The 26081-nt window shown below is 47.8% G+C and overlaps 1 protein-coding gene and 1 pseudogene across 1 annotated transcript; both read left to right on the top strand.

Moving 5' to 3' along the window:
- The window catches only part of LOC102422118, a 42300-nt pseudogene extending 32231 nt beyond the window's left edge, over positions 1-10069 (top strand).
- Positions 10070-21154: 11085 nt separating this feature from the next.
- On the top strand, positions 21155-25861 carry TNFSF14 (TNF superfamily member 14). The gene is made up of 4 exons (XM_006101119.3): positions 21155-21472; positions 22983-23019; positions 23265-23306; positions 24559-25861. The coding sequence occupies exons 1-4, from the start codon at positions 21254-21256 to the stop codon at positions 24984-24986; spliced, it is 726 nt and encodes a 241-aa protein (XP_006101181.1). The 5' UTR covers positions 21155-21253; the 3' UTR covers positions 24987-25861.
- Positions 25862-26081: the final 220 nt, after the last annotated feature.

The following is a 26081-nucleotide window of genomic DNA, read 5'->3' as shown; positions in this document are numbered from 1 at the left end:
TCTGGCACATTCCCACGGGGTGATCTTGTACAATTAACCTCTTTGGACATTGTGTATAAAGTGATACCTACATCCCAAGAATGATGCAAAGATTAAATGAGTGATGCAGGTAGGAGACGGTCTAGCACATAGTAAAAGATTTACCACTGATGTTGTTATTGCCTTTACTATCTATATAATAAAGAGCCAGAGTTGTAACAACCATTACCACCAAAGGCTCTACCAGACCAGAAGTCAGTGCTGGGTTGCCATGGTGACCCAGCACTGACTGGGGCCACTGCAGGTGCCCTGATCCAGCACTGACTGACTAAGGGACTGTGGATCAGGCCAAGAAAGAGGCCTGCAGAGAGAGAGGCAGGTTCTCATCCATAGCCTCTGTGGCAGCCCTTGATCGGAACTTGCCTCTCTTTCTCTCTCAGCCTTGCCAACAGCTGAGGCTCCATTTCGCTCCAGGCCTCCACCGGGGCTGCTGATCAGCCCTGCCTTTCTGATCAGGCCCCATTGATAGGCCTAGAGGCGTTGACTGGCATAGAAACTGACCAATCAGAACCAAATCTGGGTGAATGTAAGGAGCCAATGGCTGCCTGAGAGGTGGAGCTTTTGGTGCTGGCTGGCATATAAATTGACCAATCAGAACCAAATCTGAGTCAACTCTGAGGAGCCAATGGCTGCCTAGGAGACGGAGCTTTTGACATTGACTGGCATAGAAACTAACCAATCAGAACCAAAATGGACTGCAGAGGAGGGCAGTTGGGGGCAAAATCAGACTGGAAGGGGAGAGCAGTTAGAGGTGATCAGGCAGGCAGAGGCAGTTAGGGGTGAACAGGCCAGCAGGAGAGAGCAGTTAGGGGCAAGATCAGGCCGGCAGGGAAGGGCAGTTGAAGGCAACCAGGCTGGCAGGGAAGGGCAATTGGGAGCGAGATCAGGCCAGCAAGGGAGGGCAGTTAGGGGTGATCAGGCAGGCAGAGGCAGTTGGGGGCCCAATCAGGCTGGCAGAGGAGGGGAGTTAGGGGCGATCAGGGAGGCAGGCAGAGGCAGTTAGGGGCGATCAGGCAGGCAGGCAGAGAGGTTAGGGACAATCAGGCAGGCAGGCAGAGGCAGTTAGGGGTGATCAGGCAGGCAGGCAGAGGTGTTAGGGGCAATCAGGCAGGCAGGCAGATGAGTGGTTAGGAGCCAGCGGTCCCAGATTGTGAGAGGGGTGTCCAACAGCCGGTTTAGGCCTGATCTCACAGGCGGTCAGACATCCCCTGAGGGGTTCCCAATTGCAGTGGGTGCAGTCTTGGCTGAGGGAACCCCCCCTCCATGCACGAATTTCATGCACCAGACCTCTAGTTATTAATAGCATTACCTTTATTTCAAGGGTTATTAGGATTAGATAAGAGAATGACATAGGCATTTTAGGACAATAAGTAGCACATTGTGAGCACTTATTCACTGGTTCAAGTGATGACACCTTATCACGTTTATACTCGCTTCTGTAACATATCTGAATGTATACTAAAGTAGTTGACACAGAGAAGTTGGTTTCTTGCTGTGTAACAGGACTGTATGGGTGTCCCAAGTTGGTGGACAGCTCTCCTCTATACAGTGATGCAGGGATCCAGGCTCTATCTTCTCATGGCTATGCCACCTCAGGGCCTCAGAATCCCTTCTATTAAAGCAGAAGGGGAAACAGGAACACTGTGCAAGGGAGGTAGACCAGCCATGCAAGGGGCCCCATCAATTGCCCTGCACATTCCATTAGCCAGAGCTCAGTTATGTGGTCATACCTACCTGCTAAGGCTTCTGGGAGATGTAGTCCAACTCTGTGCCCAGGAAGAGGAGGGAATGGTTCTTGGTGACAGTCTCTGTCATGAGTACTTTCTTAGGCACTTGGGACATCACAGTGAATACGGCACAGCCCCTGCCATCATGGCCTCACATTCCAGTTGAGGAAAGAAATGCGTTAATAGATTTCTGTAGAGCATCATAGTGCTGGGACAGGAGACGCACAGGATGCTTTAAGAGACAGAAGGAAGGGTCTCACTCTGTCTTGGGTGCCATTGAAGCCAAATTGTGCAGGGTGGATAAGAATTAGCCAAGGGTAGGTGGACAAAGGGTGCTTCAAGAAAGGAGAACAGAGCATGCAAAGGCTGAGAGGTGAGAATGAGCATGGCAAACTTAGGGAATCTGCTCCCATAGATCAGAGGGGCTGCAATTCAGAATTTAAACAGAAGAGTGAGGTTGATGAGGGAAGAGAGTAAGGCAGGAACCAGCAGACTGAAAGCCACAAATGTGGGCCAGGACACCTGAACACCGAGGTCTAGTACAAGTCTGTTTCTGAGCTTTCTCTGAACTACCTCCAGGCTGGACAGAGCAGTGAGCATGGGGGCTGGTGTTCTCTCTTTTAGATAAGAACCACTGGAAGGAGCCTGAGCAAAGGCTCCACACTATAGAGGCCACATCCTATGCCCTGTTGGCTCTGCTGCTGCTCAAAGACTTTGTCTCTGTACCTCCTGTTGTGCGCTGGCTCAACGAGCAGAGATACTACGGAGGTACCTATGGCTCCACCCAGGCAAGTGGTCCCACATCCCCCAGGCAAATGCATCCTTACCTCCTCCAGCCAGACTGCCTCCCAATTAAGATGCTGAGACCAAGAGAGGCAATTGATTGAAATGAAATTGAGAAATAAGGTTTTAAATCTGTCTATAGATTCTAGACTAAATTCTGGATGCCCCAAGCTGTGTTTTGAGCCCCCTTTCCCTCCTGGTATCCAGATCATGTTCTCAAGGCCCAGGTTCAGGGGTGAGCCTCTCTCTGATGGGTTCTAGACCATGTTTCCAGTTCCACCAGGCCTCCCATCTTATCCTGTTTCACTGGTGGGTTCTAGACCAATTCTCCATTATTATAGTGGATCATCAAGTCCATCACTCTCTCTGGCGGGTTCTAGACCATGCATTCAGTTCCACGAGGCTCCCAGTGTTACCTTGTCTTACTATGGGTTCTACATCATGATCTCAGTTTTCAAGAGTCTTATCAAAGCCTGCTCTCTTCCATCTGGGTTCTAGACCATGGTTTCAGCAACCTCAAGTCTAGCAAGCTCAGGCTTCAGTTTGATCCCCTTTCTCTCTGGTGGTATTCTCAGATTTTTTAAAACATCCTCATCCAGTGATGTTTATGGATTGAGAGAAAGAGAGAGAGAGAGAGAGAGAGAGAGAGAGAGAGAGAGAGAGAGAGAGAACAACACATTGATGTGAGAGAGAAACATCAATGGATAGCTTCCCATATGTGTCCTGACCGGGGGTGAAATCTGCAACCTTTTGATGCATGAGCCAATGATTCAAACAACTGAGCCACCTGGCCAGGGCTCAGTGTCACTTTTGGATTCTAGATTATATGCTCAGCTGTCCCCAGGTCCCAATTGTATTATTTATTCACAAATGGGCTCTGATACATTCTCGATGTCTGCAAATCCTGTGTTAGACTCTCTTCTCTGGACGGGTCTAGACCACATTCTCAGTGTTTCTAGACCTTACATGTTGGTGTTTTTTTTTTTTTGGTAGCAGCTGATGGCATGTTTTTATTTTATTTATTTTTTAATATATTTTTATTGTTGAAGATATTACAGCTATCTCTCATCCCCACCCCACCTCACTCCTTCCAGCCACTCCTCGCCCCTCAGGTCTTCACTACCTTATTGCCAATGTCCATGGGCTAGGCATATTAGACCTTCAGTCTTATGCCTGCACTTTCTCATGTATCTAGACATGTTCAGTGTCTCCACACTCTTGTGTAAGCCTCTGTCCCTTGGAGAATTCTAGGAGATGTCCTCAGTGTCTAATGACCCCTAGTCTTACCCTTGTGCCCTCTGGTCCCGTCTAGGTCACTGTCTTAGTGTCACCAAGCACTAGACTGAGCCTCTCTCACTGAGAGAGTTCTAGAACATGTCCTCAGTACATAACACCCCCCATTCTTATTCTCACCCCCTCTGGTGCATTTTAGGCCACAGTCTCAGTGGCCCAGCTCTAAGCTGAAACTTTTCATCCCCCAGCAGGTTCTGACGCTTTCTCAGTCTCTCACATCACCCTCTTCTTCTCTCATGGGTTCTAGGCCACTTTCATGGTGTTCCAAGCCTTGGCCCAATACCAGAGGGATGCCCCTGACCATGAGGATCTGAATCTGGATGTGTCCATTAACCTGCCCAGCCGCAGCTCTGCAATCCCGCACCGCATCCTCTGGGAATCCGCTAGCCTCCTGCGATCAGAAACGGTACAGCTGCTTGGCCAAACCCTCCTCGCTCTCATCCTCCAGCCAGGCAGAGTCTGCAGGAGGCAGGAGGGAGGGCAGGTGACCATTGCAGCCAGGGGAAGGCTTGGCTCCCAACACCTTCTCTTCTCTCCCCACTCCCTGCAGACCAAGGAAAATGAGGACTTCACATTAACAGCTAAAGGGAAAGGACAAGGCACCTTGTCGGTAAGGATGGGAGCCCACATCTGCTTTGCTCACCACCTTCTCTCAGCCCCTCTGGCCCAGAGGGACCATCTCCTTCCCAAGTCAAGTTTGCTAACACCTCATCTCCCCTCCCAACTCTCCAGGTGGTGACAATGTACCAGGCCAAGATCAAACGTGGAGCCCCTTGCAAGAAGTTCAGCCTCAGGGTTAAACTGCGACCAGCCCCTGAAGGTAGAAGGAATAAAGACCCTATCTGTCACTCTTACCCCACTGCCATTCTAGTGTCTGCCCTGCTCCTGAATCAGGACCCGGCCCTCCATCCTTCTGTCCTCTATGTTTCTAGTGAAGAAGCCTCTGGAAGCCACACGCAGCATGTACCTCGACATCTGTACCAGGTAAGAGATGGGTCACTGGGGTTCATCTCACTCCTCCCTCTGTCTCTAGCAAGACTTCCTGTAAATAATATCCGAGGTACCTACTACTCTCTGGGAATGTGTTGTGTGCTTAGTACTGTGCTGAGCACCCTCCAGGAGGTAGACAGCACGGCATGGCCGTGACCACATAAGCTGAGACTGTGAAAAGTGAAGTTGATAATCAACAAGGAGGATTACAACTGTTACAGAAATTTTACATGTTTATTATTTTTAACTTTTTATTTCTTTCAGAGAGGAAGGGAGAGGGGGAGAGAGATAGAAACATCAATGATGAGAATCATTGATTGGCTGCCTCCTGCATGCCCCCTACTGGGGATAGAGCCCTCACTGGGGCAAGTGCCCTGACCAGGAATAGACCTTTGACCTCCTGGTTCATAGAGGGAAGCTCCACCACTGAGTAACACCGGCAGGGCTTACATTATTTTTTTATCACAACATCAAATACTCTTGTACTGACAGTTTTAAAAATATAGAGTAAGGAAAAGTGTAGTAAGATGAGTATTTGTTTAGTTCACGGTAATTTAAAACGTCAGAACATTGAGATTGAAGTTGGTTTTGATTTTTTGTGAAGCACTTATCCAAAGCCAGTGATGACGAACTTTTGAGCTCGGCGTGTCAGCATTTTGAAAAACCCTAATTTAACTCTGGTGCTGTGTCACATATAGAAATTTTTTGATATTTGCAACCATAGTAAAACAAAGATTTATATTTTTGATATTTATTTTATATATTTAAATGCCATTTAACAAAGAAAAATCAACCGAAAAAAATGAGTTCGCGTGTCACCTCTGACACGCGTGTCATAGGTTCGCCATCACTGTCCAAAGCCCTGTGGTTTGAACAGAGCCTCCTTTCTTCTCTGTAGCACTTATGATATGGAGCCAGCATCTGTTCTATGACGCTGTGAAGTGTCATGTTCCTTCTAAGTTTAGGTCAACTTCCCACATGTAATCCTCTGAGCTTTCGATGTCACGAGGTATTTAAGAGTTCCTTCACCGGGAAGTGTTCTGCCAGTGTCACCTCCTCTGGGACATCATTTTTGGCCACAACCACTTTCGTCATTTATGTTGATGCCCTGCCTTCACCAAGTGCCTCTGCCCCCATGATGGTCCCTCCAAGGGCAGCAGGTCCACAATCCCACCATCTGCTGTTTCTTCTCTGGCTCCGTTTAGGTGCTGCTGAAATTTCACTCCCAGTGTTACCACTCTCATTTCTGTGCTGCACTTTCACCTTAGCTGGCAATTCCCTTTCAATGATCCATTTTGGTAAAATCTCACATGGTTTTTTTGTTTGTTTGTTTGTTTGTTTTTTTAATATATTTTATTGATTTTTTACAGAGAGGAAGGGAGAGAGGTAGAGAGTTAGAAACATCGATGAGAGAGAAACATCGATCAGCTGCCTCCTGCACATCTCCTACTGGGGATGTGCCCGCAACCCAGGTACATGCCCTTGACCGGAATCGAACCTGGGACCTTTCAGTCCGCAGGCCGACGCTCTGTCCACTGAGCCAAACCGGTTTTGGCTCACATGGTTTTTTTACTGAGAGAGAAGGAAGCAACACAATCACACACATGGTTTGAATGACGGGTGCTCGGTGACCCATCACTGATAGACTTTGAAATAAGTTACGTGATTGGTCATTGATTGTAATGCTCACTAGTTTACATAGTGATGGGTGGACTGAAGAGCTGGCAACTAGATTTTTCCTTTAGGCGTTTGCTCATTAATATATTGTGGTACTGGAATTAGACCATGTTGCTGAGGGGCTGGTGTTATTGAACTAGACCGTGATAATGGAATCATGCAAAGTGAGACCTGCCTGTACTCTTGTCTTCATTTTCTAGAAGAACTGGGGCCCGAAGAGGTGAAGTGACTCATCCAATGTCACATCGAGCTGGGATGTGAACCCATGTAGTTGGGCTTCAGAGGCTGAGCAGTTAGTTGCCTTAACCATTACACACCTTTCCTTTATTCCCCTTGGGGAGTGTTTCCTAAGATCTGACATCCTCTATGCTGCTGTGTGGGAACCAGAAGCCTCACTCACTGATCAGACTCCCTTGTCCAGGCACTGACCCCTAGGGATAACCCCACCTGGGACTTAAACCCTCTCTCCCTGCCCCATCCAGGTACCTGGGAGACCAGGATGCCACTATGTCCATCCTGGATATATCCATGATGACTGGCTTTGCTCCTGACACTGCTGACCTCAAGCAGGTGTGAAAATCCTGGGCTCAGGGGCTAGGATTGGTGGGAAGGAGCCTGGGGCCTGGCAGAGGCTGAGGGAAGGAAGAGATTTTCACAAGCTCTTCCCTTCTCCAGCTGGCCAGTGGCACTGACACGTACATCTCAAAGTTCGAGTTGGAAAACAAGGCCTCCTCCAACAAGAACACCCTCATCATCTACCTGGATGACGTAAGGCTTCCATTGGGACCTTGACCCATATGTGGCTGGCCTTTTCCTTCTCTATTGGTCTTAGAGTCCTCTGCTTGATCCATTCCTTCTAGAAAAAAAAAGGATTGATTGTACATGAGATGGATTTTTAAAAAAATGTTTTCATTTAAATTTTTGTACTTTTAATTTTTTATGTAATTCCAACCTTACAGAGAAATTGTAAAACAGTATAAAGAGTTCCATATACTCTTTACCCAGGTTCATTCATTGTTAGCAATTTCCTCCAAATATACTACTGCATGTCTATCACATATACATACATGTCTGTCTTTCTTCCTTTCTTTTTTTCTTTCTCATTTATTTTCCCAGATTTATTGAGATATAATTGGCATATAACACTGTGTAATTTTAAGGTATACAGTGCAATTATTGGATATATGTATATTGGAAAATGATGACCACAGTAAGGTCATGTAACACCTCATAGTTTTAATGTGTGTGTATGTGTGTGTGGTGATAACTGTTAAGATTTACTATATTACCAGCTTTCAAATATGCAGTGCAGTATTGATAACCATGGGATGTTTTTAGGGGCACAGATAGCAATCCATTGACCAGAATTCAATTTCATGGTCACACCAAATGGAAAGGGAGGCTGAGAAGTGTAATCTAGCCATGAATCTTGGAGAAAAAGAAAATAGATTTGTGGGCCTGCTCATTAACCTTTGCCACTTCTCACTCCCCCTCCCCCACCACCGGCATCCTCTCCACACAGATCCCTCCTTGGTCCACCATTTCTCCTTATGCTGGACTCCCTCCCACTGACTCACCTCCTCCTTTTCCTAGATCTCACACAATCAAGAGGACTGTATATCCTTCAAAGTTCACCAGTTCTTTAATGTGGGACTCATCCAGCCGGGGGCAGTCAAGGTGTACTCCTATTATAACCTGGGTGAGCAGCCAACCTCGAGGCTGGGGTCTGAGGGTCCCAAGGTTCTATAAGATGGGGGTCCCAGGGCTTGGTGATTGGGGACCTGGGAGTCCCAGGGTTCAGGACCTAGCATCCCCAGGTCTGAGGGACTGGAGTTGGGAACTGAGCCCACAGGCATGGTCTTGGGTGGAGGCTTTAGCTCTCTGATGCCTCCCACTCCCTCTACCCACAGATGAGACTTGTACCCAGTTCTACCACCCGGAGAAGGAAGATGGATTGCTGAGCAAAATCTGCCACAATGAAATATGCCGCTGTGCTGAGGGTGGGTGCACAGGAGCCAGGAAGTGGAAGGCCACGCCCACTTAATACCCCACCCCCCTCACACACACACCTTCCATGGCAGTGATGCAAGGGGCCCCAAAAGCCCACACCCAAGGGACACCTAGAGGGATGGGCCTGGGGCTGACCACACCCATGGGTGGCGGGCCCTGGATGGGAAGTGGAGCTTAGGTCATGTCCCCTGCCCACCCACCCCGCAGAGAGCTGCTTCATGCACGACTCAGAGGATCAGGTCATCACAGGAGCCCGGGCGGACAAGGCCTGTGAGCCGGGAGTGGACTATGGTGAGGAACGGGTGGGGAGACACACGTGCAAGTGTGATTGTGTGTGAGTGATGGTGTGTGTGGCTGTGGTTGTGTGGGTGAGACTATGTGATGGCAGGTGTGGTCATGGCTGTGTGTGTGTGACTGGCTGTGAGTGGCCACAGGTCCATGTGTTTCAGGCTATGATTGTGGGTGACTCGTGTGTGTGTTATTAGAGGCCATGCTTGCTGGGGAACCATGGTTATGACTGGGCTGGGTATGTGCAAGAGTGTGAACAAAGGTGTTTGTGAGTAGATATGGTTGTGTGTGTCTGTGAGAGTGTGGTTGTAAATAGCCATGATTGTGTGAGATGGTGACAGTGGATAGGCATAGTTGTCCCTATGTATACCATGAGTTGTGAGTGGCTATAATTGTGTGCAAGGCTGTAGGTGACTGTGTATGAGATGGTGTTGTGAGTGACTGTGACCATATGAGGCTGTGTGTAAGAGATGGTGGTTGCAGGTGATAGTGGACAGGAGTAACTGTCCTTGTGTATGGGATGAGTTGTGGGCGGCTGTAACTGTGCACATGGCTGTGGGTGACTATGTGAGATGGTGGTTGTATGACCCTGTGTGGCTGCATGTGGCTGCTTGGGAAGCCATGTGCCCAGGTGCCCTTACAGGTAGGCTGCCTTGCTGTCAAGCCTGCCCATGACCCATGCCCTCCTTTGCCCCCCCTTTTGTCCCCCTGTCCCCCCTGTAGTGTACAAGACCAGCCTGCTCAGGAAGGAGCTGTCCGATGATTATGACGAGTACATAATGGTCATCAAGCAGATCATCAAATCAGGTCAGCCCTGGGCTGCTTTCTGTCTTTCCACCTTCCGCTCCCTCCTCCTGCCTCCTCCAACCCAGCTCAGCGTCATTCTCTCCCCTCCAGGCACCGACGAGGTGCAGCCTGAACAGGAGCGCAGGTTCATCAGCCCCGTCAAGTGCAGAGCAGCCCTGAAGTTGCAGGAGGGGAAACACTACCTCATATGGGGCCTCTCCTCAGACCTGTGGGGAGAGAAATCCAAGTGAGTGCCCACCCTGCACATGTGTGTGCTCGCCCCACCCACCCTTCCAGGGCCCCTCCTGACCTGCCCTGTGTCCCTCCTCCCCAGCATCAAGTACATCATCGGGAAGGAAACCTGGGTAGAGCTGTGGCCTGACGCGGACGAATGCCAAGACGATGAGAACAAGAAGCTGTGCAGGGACCTGGCCAGCTTCAGAGAAAGCATGGTTGTCTTTGGTTGTCCAAACTGAGCCCTCATCAGGCTGCTCCCCCCAATAAAGCTTCTGTTTTGTTAACATAAAAACATTCAAACCTGCAAACAATTTTTGTGAGTTTATTTGAGCCAAACTGTTAACAATTGCGGGAAAGCAGAATCTTGACAATTGCCAGGAAGCAGAATCTCGTCGTATTGGGTATTGGGATAATGCTCCAGCGAATGGCAGTTTTTCACCTTGTTTTATACTTTACAGCCAAAGGAGGAGACATAAGTGGGTTACATGACATCCATTGGTGATAGATTAGGGAGGTGGGAGAAAGCAAAGCAGGGAAACCTCTGGGATTGGATAAAAAGTAAAATGATAGACAAACACTTCTTTTACTTAAGTCGGTGCAAGATAGTTAACAGTCAACAATGAACTCAACAACAATGAGGGAATTTCTGGACTCTGCAGAGTGGTGCCTATGCTTTCAGGGGGCCTGGAAAAAGGGAAATTATTTTGATATTCCAACGATATGTTATCATAGATGCAAAAAGACAGTAGGCTCATTTAAGTTAAAAATTGACCTTTGTCAGGGAAGATACTGACCTAGGACATGACTATTCACTATCAACTGCTTTCAGTTAAAGGTTTAATTTCAGAACATTCTTTGTGGCTACTTTAGGTCTTTGAGTTTGCAAAACTGCCACACAGGTCTTCCCTGAACTAGTCAGGTGAGCATGTGACTTTTTTTTTTTCATCTATAAGTTGAATTCCATATGATCTCCCAAAGTCTGGAGGTCTGTGCCAGAGGGAAAGCGACAGTTATGGTCCCTAGCTGCCTCACCTGCATCTCAGCTCCGTCCTTACTTGAAATCTCCCGGAATCTTGCATTCTATCCTGTGCACTGATGCCCTCACCATCATCACCTGCAGCTCACTGCCCCCTCACCTGAGTTCTCACCTACTTGTTTTACTTGTTTACTTGCCTTCTTACTGCATCCTGAATTTTTACCATTCTCATTGGAATCTGTACCTCTCTTATCTGCATCCTCGCCTATATCCACCTGCATTTTTGCATCCTCACCTGGCCCCCCACCTACATATCTGTCCATAAACTTACCTGTATCTCTACTTATACTTTCACCATCTTTCCACCTGCGTTCTCATTGGGGACCTCACCTGCATCTTTAAATCCTAATCTGGATCTCTTCCTGACTTCTTGTCAGCATCCTTACCTACATTCTACCTACTCAGTTACGTGCCTTCTCACCTGCACCTTCTGCTGCATCTTTAGCTATGTCTTCATCAGCATCATAACCTTACAGTGTCCTCTCCTTTCTCACCTGCATCCTCACCTGCATCTGCACCTGTTCTCATACTCCTTATTCACAGCTCACTATCTCCAATGGCATTCTCACCTGCATTCCCTTTTGTGCTCTAGGCTCACCTCCCAGTCACCACTTTCTAGATGGGCCTGAGCAGGCTCCTCCATGCTTCTGTAGGACCCAGTGGGGAGGCTGTGGCCAGGAGAGGGCGGTAAGGAGCAGGCAGGGTGATATTTCCGGTGGGGGAGCCTGACTGAGTGAGGGGAAGGCATGAGTCAGCAGTTGAGGAGAGAGTGCCCCGGCTGTTGCGGTCACAGCATCACCAGAACTGAGGGGGCGGGGGGGGGGGGGGACGGGGGGGAGAGGATGACAGCCACCAGGTTGAGTGGAACTACTGGTTGCAAAGTGAAACTGGGAAACTGGGACTCCAAAGGCCTCATCTAGTCTCTAGATCCTCGAAGACTGTTGAGGGTGGGAACCAAGCACAGGATTCTGGATCCTGTCAACATGGGGGAAAAAACCTACAGCCTGGAAATCACCCCAGCACATCCCCCAGGCCCTAGAGCCCCTGGTCCTAGAAACCCCCACCTCCCACTTCCAGGATGGTGGGGGAACACATTCACAGCCAGCCCCTGCTTCCTCCAGCCCCCACTTGCCAGAGATTTCCATGGAGGGGAGACTCAAGGACCCTCATCACTCACTAGGTATCCCAGCTGACATCTGCCTGCTGCTCCCTCCCCCGATGTGCGTCTTCTCATTTCTTTTCTTGCCTGTTTCCCCTTTCTCCTGCCCTGGGTCCGTTGTCCTCATTTCTTTAACACCTGGGGTTTGGTGTTGCTTGAGCACCTATGGTTCTAGGCTGTGAACATTCTGAAGACAGCAGAGAGTTGATTTCAGACGGCGAGGAAAGGAGAGCAGGGCAACGTGAGAAGGCCTGGCTGTGATGGGGCCACCAGTAAAGGTCCTTTACATGAGGGTGGTTCATGTCCTGTGTGAACTTAGCCAGGCCATGGAGACCAGGCGTTTGGTGAAACACCAGCTAAATGTAGGTAGGAAGGTATTTTAAAAACAGGATTCACATCTATTGTCAGTTGACTTTAAAAGCAGTTGACCTTAGCCCAGCCAGTGTGGCTCAGTGCTTGGACATTGACCTTCAAACCAGGAAGTCACAGCTTGATTCCAGTCAGGGCACATGCAGCTCAATTCCCAGTAGGGGGCATGCGGGAGGCAGCTGATCAGTGATTCTCATCATTGATGTTTCTATTTCTCCTTCTCCTTTCCTCTCTGAAATAAATAAGAATATATATATATATGAAAAAGCAGTTTACCTTTGATAATTTGGGTGTGTCTCATCCAATCAATTGAAGGGATGAAGAGAAATAAACCAGGTTTCCTGAAGAAAAAGGGATTCAAGACAGCAGTGTAGAAATTCTAGCCTTCAGACTAAATGCTGTGTCAACTCAACTGAATCTCTAGCCCACTGGAGATTTCAAACTTGCTGAGCCACACAATTGCATGAGCCAACTCCTTAAAATAAACCTCTGTTTCTCTGTCTTCCCATATACAAATAGATAGATGACCCAGATTAAATATAGATATAAATTAGATACAGAAACCCCTGCCTAATGCAGATGGTCAGGGATGTCTCCTGTGAAGGGGCAGTTCTTGAGTCAAGACATAGATGACAAGGAGGAGGTGGAAAAGACTGTTTCAGGCAAAGGGAACAGTACATGCAAAGGCCCTGAGATACCTGTTGCAGGGTGAGCGAGGGTACAAGGGCTTCAAGATAGTGACACCCACTTAGTGTCTAAGCTCAGGGGATAGCAAGCTTTTTCTCTAAAGGGCGAGATGGTAAATATCTCAGGCTTTGAGGGGTGAGAGATAAAATGGAAGCTATTATTAAGGCACTTCCACCCTGCCACGCCGTTTGCTTGGGATGGGCCACTGGAGTGATGTGCGTGACTTGAGGCCCACTGCTGGAGACATTCTCTGGATGAAGAGTGATCAATCTGAGGCTTGGCAATCTAAGCAGGGGCAGGAGTGGGGGTGACCCTCAAGGCCAGTTTCTGTCTCTGCTCCAGTTCTCAGCCAGCCTGTCCCTTCCAGGCCCAGCTCTCTCATCTGGATAGTTGGCCAGAGGCAAGGCGACATGTTGAGTGACCCACCCCCAGAATGAGATTCATCCACTCAGTGCCTTTCAGTCACCAACAGAGGACATTCCAACATGTTGGGGTGGTCAGTGTGCCCATCACAGAGCGTGGACAGTGGTCAGGTTTGGGCTGCTGGTCAAGGAGGCAGAGTGGGGTTTAGGGGCAGAGGAGATCCCCCAGCTGTGTCTCTACCTCTCACTAAAGTCCCATCCCTGAGAACTGCTCCTGTAGCTGTACAGAAGCAGGAGGTCCACCAGATTGGCCTGCTTATTTTTGCTAATAAGCTCAATGAGAGGCCATTGAAAGATTTTATATATTTTTTAATTTTATAAACATATTTTTATAGATTTCAGAGAGGAAGAGAGAGGGATAGAGGGATTAAAATATCAATAATGAGAGAGAATCATTGACCAACTGCCACCAGCATGCCCCCACTGGGGATCAAACCTGCAACCCAGGCATGTGACCTTGACCGGGAATTAAACCATAACCTCCTGGTTCATAGGTCAATGCTCAATCACTGAGTCACGCCAGAAGGGCCACTGAAAATTTTAAACAGGGGGGAGATGAGAGCTCCCTTAAATGTTAAAAAATCTAATGCCGGCCATTTCAATTCTAGTTATGTACCCCAAAGAATTGAAAACTGGTGCCCTGACAAATATATGTGCATGCAGGCTCACCACAGCAGCATGATGCACAGTAGCCAAGAGTTAGAAACAACTTAATGCACATCAACAGATGAATACATACACAAATGTGGTCCTTCCACACAATGGAATACTATTCAGCCATAACAGAGGATCAAAGCATTGACACTCACTATGATGTGTATGAACCTTGAAAACATTATACTCAGTGAACAAAGATGACACATCACATATTTCCATTTTTATGAAATATTCAGAACAGGTAGTGGTTGCCCAGGACTGGAAAGATTGGGGAATAGGAAGTAACTGCTTAATAGCTATGGGGTTTCCTATGGGGGCATTGAAAATTTCTGGAACTGGATAGAGTTGCACAACATTGTAAATGTATTAAATGCCACTGAGCAACCTGCTTTGAAATGGCTAGTTTTAGGATATATGAATTTCACCTCAATAAAATAAAATATAAATAACTAAGCAAGGTCACACTAACTAGAGGATAGAGAATGAGTTGTAAGGTGACAAGAGGTAAAGCAGGACATGCAGCTGGAAAGCCACTGCAACCATCCACACAAGAAATGATGGGAGCCTTAATGTGTCAGTCCATTCGGGCTACTAGAAGATATCCTAGAGTCTAGGGCAGTGATGGCGAACCTATGACACGCGTGTCAGAGGTGACACGCGAACTCATTTTTTGGGTTGATTTTTCTTTGTTAAATGGCATTTAAATATATAAAATAAATATCAAAAATATAAATCTTTGTTTTACTATGGTTGTAAATATCAAACAATTTCTATATGTGACACGGCACCAGAGTTAAGTTAGGGTTTTTCAAAATGCTGACACGCTGAGCTCAAAAGGTTCGCCATCACTGGTCTAGGGCCTAGACTGAATGGTTTAAACCACAGACCTTTATCTCGCACAGTCTGGGAGCTGGAAGCCAAGATGAGGGTGCCAGCTTGGTGGGGTTCTGGAGAGAGCTCTCTTCCTGGCTTGCAGATGACCACCTGCTCACTGTGTGTTCACATAGGAGAGAGGATCTCTCTCGAGTGTCATCTTATAAGGGCACTAATCCCATCACTAGGACTTCACCCTCATGACCTAATAATCTCCCACAAATTCCACTCCCAGATACCATCACATGGGGGGGTTGACTTCCACATATGAATTTTGAGGGACACAAACATTCAGTCCAGAGCACTTAGCTCAGGTGGTCGTGCTATCAAGGAGGTGACAAGACCTCGGTTCTTGTCTTCTTGAAGCAAAGATTTCAGCCGAGAGACAAAGGCAGCAAAGCAAGCAAGAAATTATTGACTTCATCGAAAGCACGCTCAGTGAAACAAGGAAGGGCCTCGCATAGAAGAAGCAACAGGAGAGCCTAGGCTGGGTTTCTTTAGCTCACTGGGAAGTCAGACAAAAGGCGGCCTTGTAGTCAGGGTCCGGGGCTTAGCCTGGGATGAGCTGCTGCTGCCCATTGCCTCACTGGTTGCAAGTCTCCTGGGGTCCCTTAGAGTTTAAGGGATGCGTGCCTATGGGGCAAGGAAAGGAGGAGGGGCCAGGGCAGGAAGTCATTAGTCTTTGCAGCTGGTCTTGAGGCAGCCACAACATCACCTGTCTGCTTATGCTGTTTTTCTGGGCCTGGAATACAACTGAGGCCTAGATGTTACCTTTAGGGAGGAAAAGTCAGGAGGTCCAAACTGCATGACCAGCAATATGCTAGGGAGGAAAGGTTACCCTGGGGTCAAGGTCCTTGTTTTCCCAGTTTTGCCCCTTGCTAGGCACCTGGAGCTTTCTGCCCTGGTGACCTTCTGAATGGCCCATCATCCTTGCTCTACTCATGTCTGTCTGACTGCCTATTACATTCCCCCCTCAAGGATCTTGGCTCTGACTCCTTCCAGAGAAATGGGGCACAGGGTCGCTTCTGTAGCTACTTCTGCTATAGAGAGCTGAGGCTTTCCTTCAGAGCCCAGAGATCCTTGATCTCTGTCAGAAGGGTGCGGAGGCCTGGGCAGAGAAGGAGGTCGTTTGCGATGGTGTCTAGGGGCGTACTCCTTGAGTCGAGTAGTGCTTGTAACCTAGTGAAAACAAACTGTGTTACAAATCTCAGTATTATTGGGGCAAGAATTGCAATGAATGGTCCGATAGAAGAAAAAGGTTTTAGTTACCAATAATTCCAAGTCAAAAAATGGGAGAAAAATAACACATGAGTTTGGAGACTTGTAGTCAAATATTTGGGAACACTAGAAAAATCCAGGATCCAGTTTAGTTCACAGGTGAAAAATAACGCTTTTAACTGAACCAAAGTCTAATACCCACAACTATGTATTATGGAGGCTATTGAAATATGATTTTCCCTCTAAAATCATCCTTATTTTTATCAAGGAGCCAAATTAAGACCAACTTATTTACCGTATTAAGTCTGGTTTCCAGCTGGCCTGATTCTTTGTATGAACACAAGAATAGCAATAGATCATATATCCTCTTTCAAATCTGCTTTGCTGGCAACTCATAAGGAACGGGAAAGACGAGAGATGCACTGGTGAGCTCAGTTGTTCAAGACTAGTGTGTTGAACCCCAGCAACAAGGGGTCAGTGAGGAAAAAGATTCCATCGGTAACTTTAGGGATGGATGGGCTCTAGCACGAGACAGGTGGGTGGGGGTGGGGGTGGGGCAGGTTACATGGTAAAGCTAGCTGAGTCCTCAAACCTGGGCACAATGGGGGGAGGGATGCTCTCTTTCAAGCCCACTATGGAGGTGGGGGGAGGAATGGGGGTGCTTGTTTCTCCTATTTGCCTCCTCTATTCTATTCCATTCCTCAGGACTCACCCCTAGAATGGATCCTGAATAACTGGTCAAAATTTGATCCCCAAGCCCTAAAGAAAAAGAGGTTAGCCTTCTTTTGCAATACAGCATGGCCCCAATACAAACTGGGAACCAGGAGGCCTGGCCAAAGAATGGAAGCCTTCATTATAACACCATTCTCCAGCTAGATTTTTTCTGCCATCACCAGAGCCAATGGACTGAAGTCCCATATGTCTAAGCCTCTATGGCAGCGGTTCTCAACCTGTGGGTCGCGATCTCTTTGGGGGTTGAACGACCCTTTCACAGGGGTCGCCTAAGACCATCGGGAAACACATATATAATTACATATTGTTTTTGTGATTAATCACTATGCTTTAATTATGTTCAATTTGTAACAATGAAAATACATCCTGCATATCAGATATTTACATGATGATTCATAACAGTAGCAAAATTACAGTTATGAAGTAGCAACGAAAATAATTTTATGGTTGGGGGTCACCACAACATGAGGAACTGTATGAAAGGGTCGCGGCATTAGGAAGGTTGAGAACCACTGCTCTATGGCCTTAAGGAACAAGGATGTTCCTCGCGGCATTAGGAAGGTTGAGAACCACTGCTCTATGGCCTTAAGGAACATACCAACCAATGTGATGGTATCTGGGCGTGGAACTTGTAGGAGATTATTAGGTCATGAGGGTAAAGTCCTAGTGATGGGATTAGTGCCCTTATAAGATAACATCCCTTAAACTCTAAGGGACCCCAGGAGACTTGCAACCAGTGGGGCAATGGGCAGCTAGACCTGCTTTGCCGGTCCCAGGGAAATGGACAAAGGTCCCGTATACCCAAGTCTATGGCTCTCAGGGATGACCCTAAGTTATATACTACCTGTAAACTAGATCTCTCTGTAACTGCTACAGGGCCTGAAGAAAACTACCCAGATGAAAAGGAAACATTCTAAAAATGGGGGAATCCTTTTTAAAAATTATTTTTATTGATATTAGAGAGCAGGAGGAGGAGGAAGAGGAGGAGGAGGAGGAAGAGGAGGAGGAGGAGGAGGAGGAGGAGGAGGAGGAGGAGGAGGAGGAGGAGGAGGAAGTGGAGGAACAGGAGGAGGAGGAGGAGGAGGAGGAGGAGGAGGAGGAGGAGAAGCAGAAGCAGGAGGAGGAGGAGGAGGAGGAGGAGGAGGAGGAGGAGGAGAAGGAGAAGGAGAAGGAGAAGGAAAAGGAGAAGGAGAAGGAGAAGAAGGAGAAAAAGAAGGAGGAGGAGGAGGAGCAGGAGGAGGAGGAGGAGGAGACAAGAGAGAGAGAAACATCAATGTGTGAGAGAAAAACATCAATTGGTTGCCTCCAACATGTGCCCCAACTGGGGATTAAACCTGGCACCTCACTGGCCAGGCCAAAAATGGGTGGATTATTTTATCAGTCTTTTGACAACATTGGTTGGCAACCCAATTCTTGAGATATTAAAAATTACTGTCCTGCCCAGCCAGTGTGGCTCATTGGTTGAGCATCAACCTGTAAATCAGGAGGTCACAATTCAATTTCCAGTTAGAGCACAAGCCCGGGGTACGGGCTCAATCCCCAGTGAGAGTGTGCATGAGGCAGCCAATTGGTGATTCTCTCTCATCATTGATGTTTCTCTCTCTCTCTCCCTCTCCCTTCCTCTCTGAAATCAATAAAAATATATTTTTTATAAAAGAAAAAAATCACTCTCCTTGTTTTACAAAAGAAATCTTTACAGGGCCAGCGGTGTGGTTCCAGAAACAATTCAAAGCCCACCAGATCTTACTTGGGCCATCTTTTAAAATGCAAGTTTCTGGGAGGTAATCCTGATTGAAAGGGAAAAAAACACCTTAGCCATTTGAGTGGCTCTAATTAATGCATTTCAGATGTTAAACATTAATTGCTAGACAAGTCTTAATTTCACCTACTTTTGGTGTTTTATTACAAAAAAAAAGGCTAGAAAATAGATTTGAAGTTTTTAATAAATATCTTTCATTTGATTAGAAATATGTCTCTTAAAAGTTTGAGTGTGGCCCTAGCTGGTTTGGCTTAGTGGATAGAGTGTCGGCCTGCATACCAAAAGGTCCCAGGTTCTATTCTGGTCAGGGGCACATGTCTGGGTTATGGGCTTGGCCCCCAGTTGGGGGTGTGCAGAGGCAGCTAATCAATGGTTCTCTCTCATCATTCTCTCTCTCCTTCTCCCTTTCTCTCTGAAATCAATAAAAATATACTTTTTAAAAAGTGTGTTTGCCAATGGAGGAGTCCAATATGAAATATATTTGCTAATCTAAAGAATGCCAATTGCTTGCTTTTTAGTAATTACTAAAAATTAAGTTTCCTAAAAGTTAAAAATTCAAATTAAATTAGAAAGAAATTGTATGGTTTGATGATAGAAGGTATAAAGTATGGAGATATTTCTTGAAGGAAAAGGAAGAAAGTTAGTTGTTCTAAAGTTGGTTATTTCTGAATGGGTAAGAAGGTTTGTGAAAGTTGTAGAAGGTTTGTGAAGAGAAATCTTGAACACAAATTATATAGGTAAGCTGAATGATGAACTTAATTATATAAATGAATTTAAAGATCAAAAAAAAACTAATACAGAATTAAAGTTTTATTCTTTTCTACTTTGTTAAAAGTACAAGGATGTTCCTCTTGCTTTCTAGATATAAGAAAACTTAATTTTTAAAGCAATTTGGTAAATTATATATTTTCTCCCTACCTAATCCCTCCAGAATTTAACAATTCTTATTGAGTGAGCCATGGTAATACATGTCTTTGCATGAATTCAATAAGACCAGTGTCCAATTGTAGTTTTATTAACCAAAACTTTGACTGGAATGTCATGTCTGAGAGAGATTGTTAGTCATGCAGTTTAGACTCCCTGACTTTCCTCCCTAAAGATAACATCTAAGCCTCAGTTGTATTCAGCTCCAGGCCCAGAAAAGCAGGAAAACCAGACAAGTGACGCTGTGGCTGCCTCAGGACCAGCTGCCATGACTAATGACCCCTGCACCACCAGTGGAGAGCAGACCCCTGGAAGAGCACACCTGGAAAACTGATGACTATTCTGCTAACCCTCCCCTAGGGCCCTCCTGCCCTAAATGTCCCGCAAGAGAAAGAGAAATGCCCTCAACACAAAGGACCCAGTGTGCACTCTCCTTCTGGGCAACAGGTCCGGGCCTTCGCCTCCTCTTCTCCATCCCTCACAGGCATGCATCCCTAAGGCATGCTAAGCTCGTCCTGAGTGTGCTTTTGCTGCAGTCAATAAATTCTTGCTTGCTTTGCCGTATTTGCCTCTCGGCTAAAATCTTTCCTTCAAGAAGACAAGAACCCAGGTCTCATCGTTGTCTAGCCGGTAACAGGAGCAGTGGGGATGGAAACAGGTAGCTGAATCTGAGACCTGGTTGGAGGTTGCATTGTCAGGGCTCGCTGAAAGGCAGGATGTGGGGGACGAGATAAAGGGAGGGCCCAGAATGACTCCCAGGCCCTGAGCTTATTTAACTGCATGGACAGTGGTTCCACCACATGACTTTGAGTTCCAATTAAAACTTAAAATGCACACATAAATACACGCATGCAGACACCATGTGTGCACACACACGTGTAAACACATGCAAACACCCATATGTGTGGACATGCACACGTATGTGTGCTTCCATGAGCACTCATACATGTACATATACGTACAGATACGCATGCACATATACATGCACACACTCGCATACAATATGCATGTACACTCAAGCATATACACGTCCATCTACATGTGCACACACAAAAACCACTCTTGTATTTTCCATGACTCTTATCACAGCCTAAAATACTATATGTTATTTTCTTATTTATTGGGCTCATTGTCTTTCTCACAGGACTATAATAGGAGCTCTGTAGGACCAGGGGCTTTTGTCTGTCTTGTTCATGGCGGTGCCCCCACACCTGGAAAAGTGACACATAGGAGATGCTCAATTAATATTTGGCAACCAAGTGAATGAAGCAGCCAGAAGGGAAAGCTGGAACCTCTGTTCTCTGATCCCCACCTGAGTCACATCTTCAGCTGCCTCTGGAAAGTATGAGCGACTGTATGAGTGAGAGTGAGATGGGGCCAGCGGGGGTGGGGCAACAGGAAGGAGAGGAGGGCAAGGGGGAAAGAGGAGGGGCTGAACCACAGCTCTAAAAGCAGCCCCAGGACCCACGAGTGCCTGTGTGCAGCGTGCGAAGCCCAGGAGCGTTGGGCAATTGCGGTTTTCCTCCCAGCCCGCAGGACCCAGCCGTGCGAGCCTAGCCTAGGCATCTGGGCCTCATCCACACAGGCATGGAGGAGACAGTGGTGCAGCCCTCGGTGTTCGTGGTGGACGGACAGACGGACATCCCATTCAGGAGGCTGGAGCGCAAGCCCCGGAGACAGGCCTGCAGTGCTGCCAGGCTGAGTCTGGTCCTCCTGCTGCTGCTGCTCATGGCCGGGCTGGCCCTGCAGGGCTGGTTCCTGCTGCACCTGCACTGGCGCCTGGGACAAATGGTCACCTCATTGCCGGTGAGTGGGGACTGGGGGCCAGAGGTAGGCAGATCTCCTATGTCCCGTGTGTCTCTCTGCGCATGGGTATGCAGGGCAGGGGACAGACTCAGAGCAGCCCAAGGCAAGTTCATTCATCTCCCTGAACCTCAATTTCTTTATCTGTGAAATGGGCATGAAAATAAGAGTGTCTACCTGAGATGGAATAAAATAGGTGCCCGTGCTGGCTGGCATAAAGCAAGTGTTCAACCAATGGAAACCATTCTTCCTTTTTTTAAAAAAGTAAAATATAACTGCGCTGGTCAGTGTGGCTCAGTTGGTTGAACATTGTCCCATGCACCGAAAGGTCTCTGGTTCAATTCCCAGTGAGGGGCACATGCCCAGGTTTCAGGTTCGATCTCCATGTTGTGGTGGATCGATGTTTCTCTCTCTCTCTCTCTCTCTCTCTCTCTCTCTCTCCCTCTCCCTTCCTCTCTCTCTACAATCAATAAATACATATTTTTAAAAATAAAATTAAGATATAACTGATATACAACATTGTGGAAGTTTAAAGTGTACAACATATTGATTTGATAAATTTAGATTACAATATGATTGCTAGTGTAGTGTTAGCTAGCATCTGTATGGTGTCACTTCATTATCATTTCTTTTAGTTTGGGAATAATTCAGATCTAGTCTCTTAGCAAGTTTAATGTTTATAAAACAGTTTTGTTGTCTGTAGCCCCTGGAATCGACCTTCTGACTGGCATATTCTGTATTAGCCATTCCTGATTACTATTATTGGGATTGCCACTAATCCACTTTGTCCACATCGCTAAGAATCTCTCTGCATCAGTTTCCAGTTGGCCGTGGATGTGACTGTCTGTCTGGTGGCCATGCCTGTAGGTCTGTGTGTCCTATGTCATGCCCAGGTGGTTAAGACCTTGTGTCCTGTGTCTCCAGGTCATTTCTCTTTGTGTCTGGATCTGGTGGCCACATGTGCATGTCCATGTGGACTGTGCTGCTGTCCTGTGTATACACACACACCCACATGTCCACGCACTTGCCAGTCCACAGCCCATGGGTTGATGTTGTCTTTGTTTCTGGGTCTCTGTGTGTCACAGACCCACCTGGATCCACAAACCGGGCATCCATGTGTCTGCATCCACGTGTGTCTTGTCAGTGACACCTAAGTGTCCAGTGTCACGTGCCCATATCCACATGTTGGCATTTATGTCCCCATGTCTATGTATCTTGAACATTATTTATTGAATAAACACTTGTAGAGTGTTTACTGCATGCCAGGGGCTGTGATACACTTTACACATATGAATTCATTGAATCCTTGGCAGGCACTCTTCATATGTCCATGTACAGAGAGGAAAACTGAGGCACCATGTGGTTATGAGGTTACTGTGGGGTGTGTGCATGTGGCCCTGGGTGTGTACTAGTATCTGGGGGTGATGCTGGACCCATGATCTGCATGTGAGTCTGAGTGATGCCAGGGGAGGGGCCCCACAGGTTCTCACTCTGGGCTCTTCTGCATTTTCAGGAGAGGGATACAGGATCCTGGGAGCAGCTGACGCCAGGTGAGTCAGGGTCCTGGTCTCCAGGGAGGGGCATCGGACGGTTCCCACGCTGCCCCCACCCCCATTGCCCAATGGGATTTGCACAAGGGACAGAAAGTCCCACAGGTGCCCCTCCCCCAATCCTGAGAAGCAGAAGTTTGGGTCACTCCAGGAAGGGTGGGGTTGACACCAAGAAGTGGACTTGATGACCTCTGGGAGGCTGGCCCTTACCTGCCTTCACCTCTGACCTCTGACTCTCTCTCCAGAGCCAAGGTTCCACAAGGCCAACCCAGCAGCACATCTGACAGGTGAGGGGGACTCCGGGTCCTTGCAAGGGGTGAGGGTCGGGGTGTCCTGGGGAGACCAGACAGACAAACACATGTCAGAGTGTTCACTCACTCACTCACTCACTCACTCAATAATTATTCACAGAGTTGCCCAGAGCACAGGCACTGCCTGGGTCCATGTATTTCTAATTTTATTCATTGAATAAACAGAGCTCACTACATGTCATGCGCCATAATACACTTTACACATATTAATTCATTAACTCCTAAGCAGGTACTCGCCATACCTCCATTTTATCAAGACAGAAACTGAGACACACAGAGGTTTTAAGGCTGCTAGGCCAGGGTGAGTTCTGCCTCCATTCCTCAATTCTGCCAGTACAAGGTGTTTTCTTGTGTGCGTGTGTTTTTTGTTGTTATTTTTAAAATATTTTTTTTTACTGATTTCAGAGAGGAAGGGAGAGGGAGAGAGATAGAAACATCAATGATGAGAGAGAATCATTGATCAGCTGCCTCCTGCACACCCCATACTGGGGATCGAGCCCGCAACCCCGGCATGTACCCTGACTGGGAATCAAACCATGACCTACTGATTCATAGGTCGATGCTCAATCACTGAGCTACATTGGCCAGGCCGCTACAGGGTTTTTGTGTGTGGTGTTTTATTTTATTTTATTTTATTTTTTTTTTTTATTTTATTTTTTTTTTGGTAATCCTCACCAGAGGATATTTTTTGCCATTGATTTTTAGAGAGAGTGGAAGGAAGGGAGGAAGAGGGAGAGAGAGGACAGAAGGGAGAGAGAGAGAGAGAGAGAGAGAGAGAGAGAGAGAGATCAATTGGTTGCCTCCCACATGAGCCCAGACTGACTGGGTCAAGGGATCCAACCTTCAATCCAGGTACCTGCCCTTGACTGGGAATCGAACCCATGACCCTTCAGCACTTGGGGTGGATGCTGTAACCACTGAGAAACACTGGCCAGAGCAACCACTACCGTTTTGGTGCTTTTCTCAAGTTACTTAATTGCCCCATGCCTCAGCTTTCCTGCCTATAAGAGGGCAACAGGACAAGTTAAAATGTATAAGAAGCAAGTGACTTCACTTCTCTGTGCCTCAGTTTCCCAACCTGCCAGAGAGGTCGAAGTGAATTCATGCATAGAAAGTTCTCCAACAGCCTAGCACAGAGGCGGAGGCTCAGAAAGGGGCGGTGACCGGCCTAAGTCACACAGCAAGTTTGGGGCATATGCTGAGCAGTCTCCTTCGTCTCCCTCCCCAGGGGCCAACTTCAGCTTGACCAGCAAAGGGGGTCCGCTGCTTTGGGAGTCGAAGCTGGGCCTGGCCTTCTTGAGGAACCTCCGCTACCAAGACGGCGCCCTGGTGATTGTCCAAGCCGGCTACTATTACATCTACTCCAAGGTGCAGCTAGGGGGTGTGGGCTGCCCGCAGGGGCTGGCCAGAGGCCTGCCCATCACCCACGGCCTCTACAAGCGCACGCCTCGCTATCCGGAGGAGCTGGAGCTGTTGGTCAGCAGGAAGTCACCCTGTGAGCAAGGGACCCGCTCCCGCATCTGGTGGGACAGCAGCTTCCTGGGCGGCGTGGTGCACCTGGACGCGGGGGAGGAGGTGGTCGTCCGGGTGCTGGAGGAGCGCCTGATCCGGCTTCGGGATGGTACACGGTCCTACTTCGGGGCCTTCATGGTGTGAAAAACCGAGCAGTGTCCAATTGACAGGGGGTCTGACCAGAGAGGCGCCTCAGGAGACAGAAAATCCAGCAAGCGGAGACCTTGGAGGGCATCCCAGGGACCCCAGAACTCAGCACCTGGGGAGTCAGCAGGCACCACAGGGGCCAAAAACCCAGCCACCCCTAGAGGTTGGAGACATTGCCTGATAACCACATGTGGCACAACACAAGTTATCAACACAACCCCAGACACCCACGCAGGCTGTACAGTCACACACATGATCATCACATCAGATTTCCACATGCCATGTCATAGTCAGACTCATCACACACACACACACACACACACACACACACACACACGCACACACACGCACAGCCTGAAGTTCCTCTCAGCCAAGACGAACACATCCAGGGGTGAGGACCAGACGTTGTCTGTAACCCTGGGCCCCTGACTGCTGGTCTTGGAATAAATGGCAAATGTTGCACCTTGGCCAACCTCGTCTTAAGGCAAGAGTGGCTTGTAGAGACAGAGGAATCGATGAATGACTCACAGACGTCACTTTATGGATAAGAAACCTGAACCCAGCTGGCTCAGCTCCAAGCAGGAAGCTTGGGGGGAAGCAGAGACCGCATGCCTGGGTCTGCCTTGCCCTCAAATCCACGACTCCTGAGGACGTGAGGGCTACCTCCCGACCAGCACCTTACTGCAGGCAGAGGCACAGAGTGGCATGCTCTCGGCATCCTGGAAGCTCGGAGTGACTGGGAGCTCAGGAAGAGTGTGGGGGGAGAAGAAGTGACGATTCGCATACAGTTGGTCTGTGCAAATGAATGTATACTTTGTTGTGATTGGAGGGAAGTCTTATTTCCAAGGACCCTAGGATGAGGGCTGGGATCAGAGGTGAATAAATTATTATTGTTACTGTCATTGTTGCCTGGTTACAGGGGTGAAGGAAACAGGCTTTGCCATCTGATAATCCTGGGGTCCCATTTCATGCCACCACTTCCTGGCTGTGTGTCTTTGAGCAAGTCCTATCACCTCTCAGTGCCTCCGTTTTCTCTTCTGCAAAATGGGCGATCACAGCAGTCCTTGCCTCCTGGGTCTGTTGTAAAGATGA

The sequence above is a fragment of the Myotis lucifugus genome, unplaced genomic scaffold (assembly GCF_000147115.1).
Source record: "Myotis lucifugus unplaced genomic scaffold, Myoluc2.0 scaffold_341, whole genome shotgun sequence".
NCBI classification, from domain to species: Eukaryota; Metazoa; Chordata; class Mammalia; order Chiroptera; family Vespertilionidae; genus Myotis; species Myotis lucifugus.
This window is presented reverse-complemented; position numbering and strand designations above follow the sequence as displayed.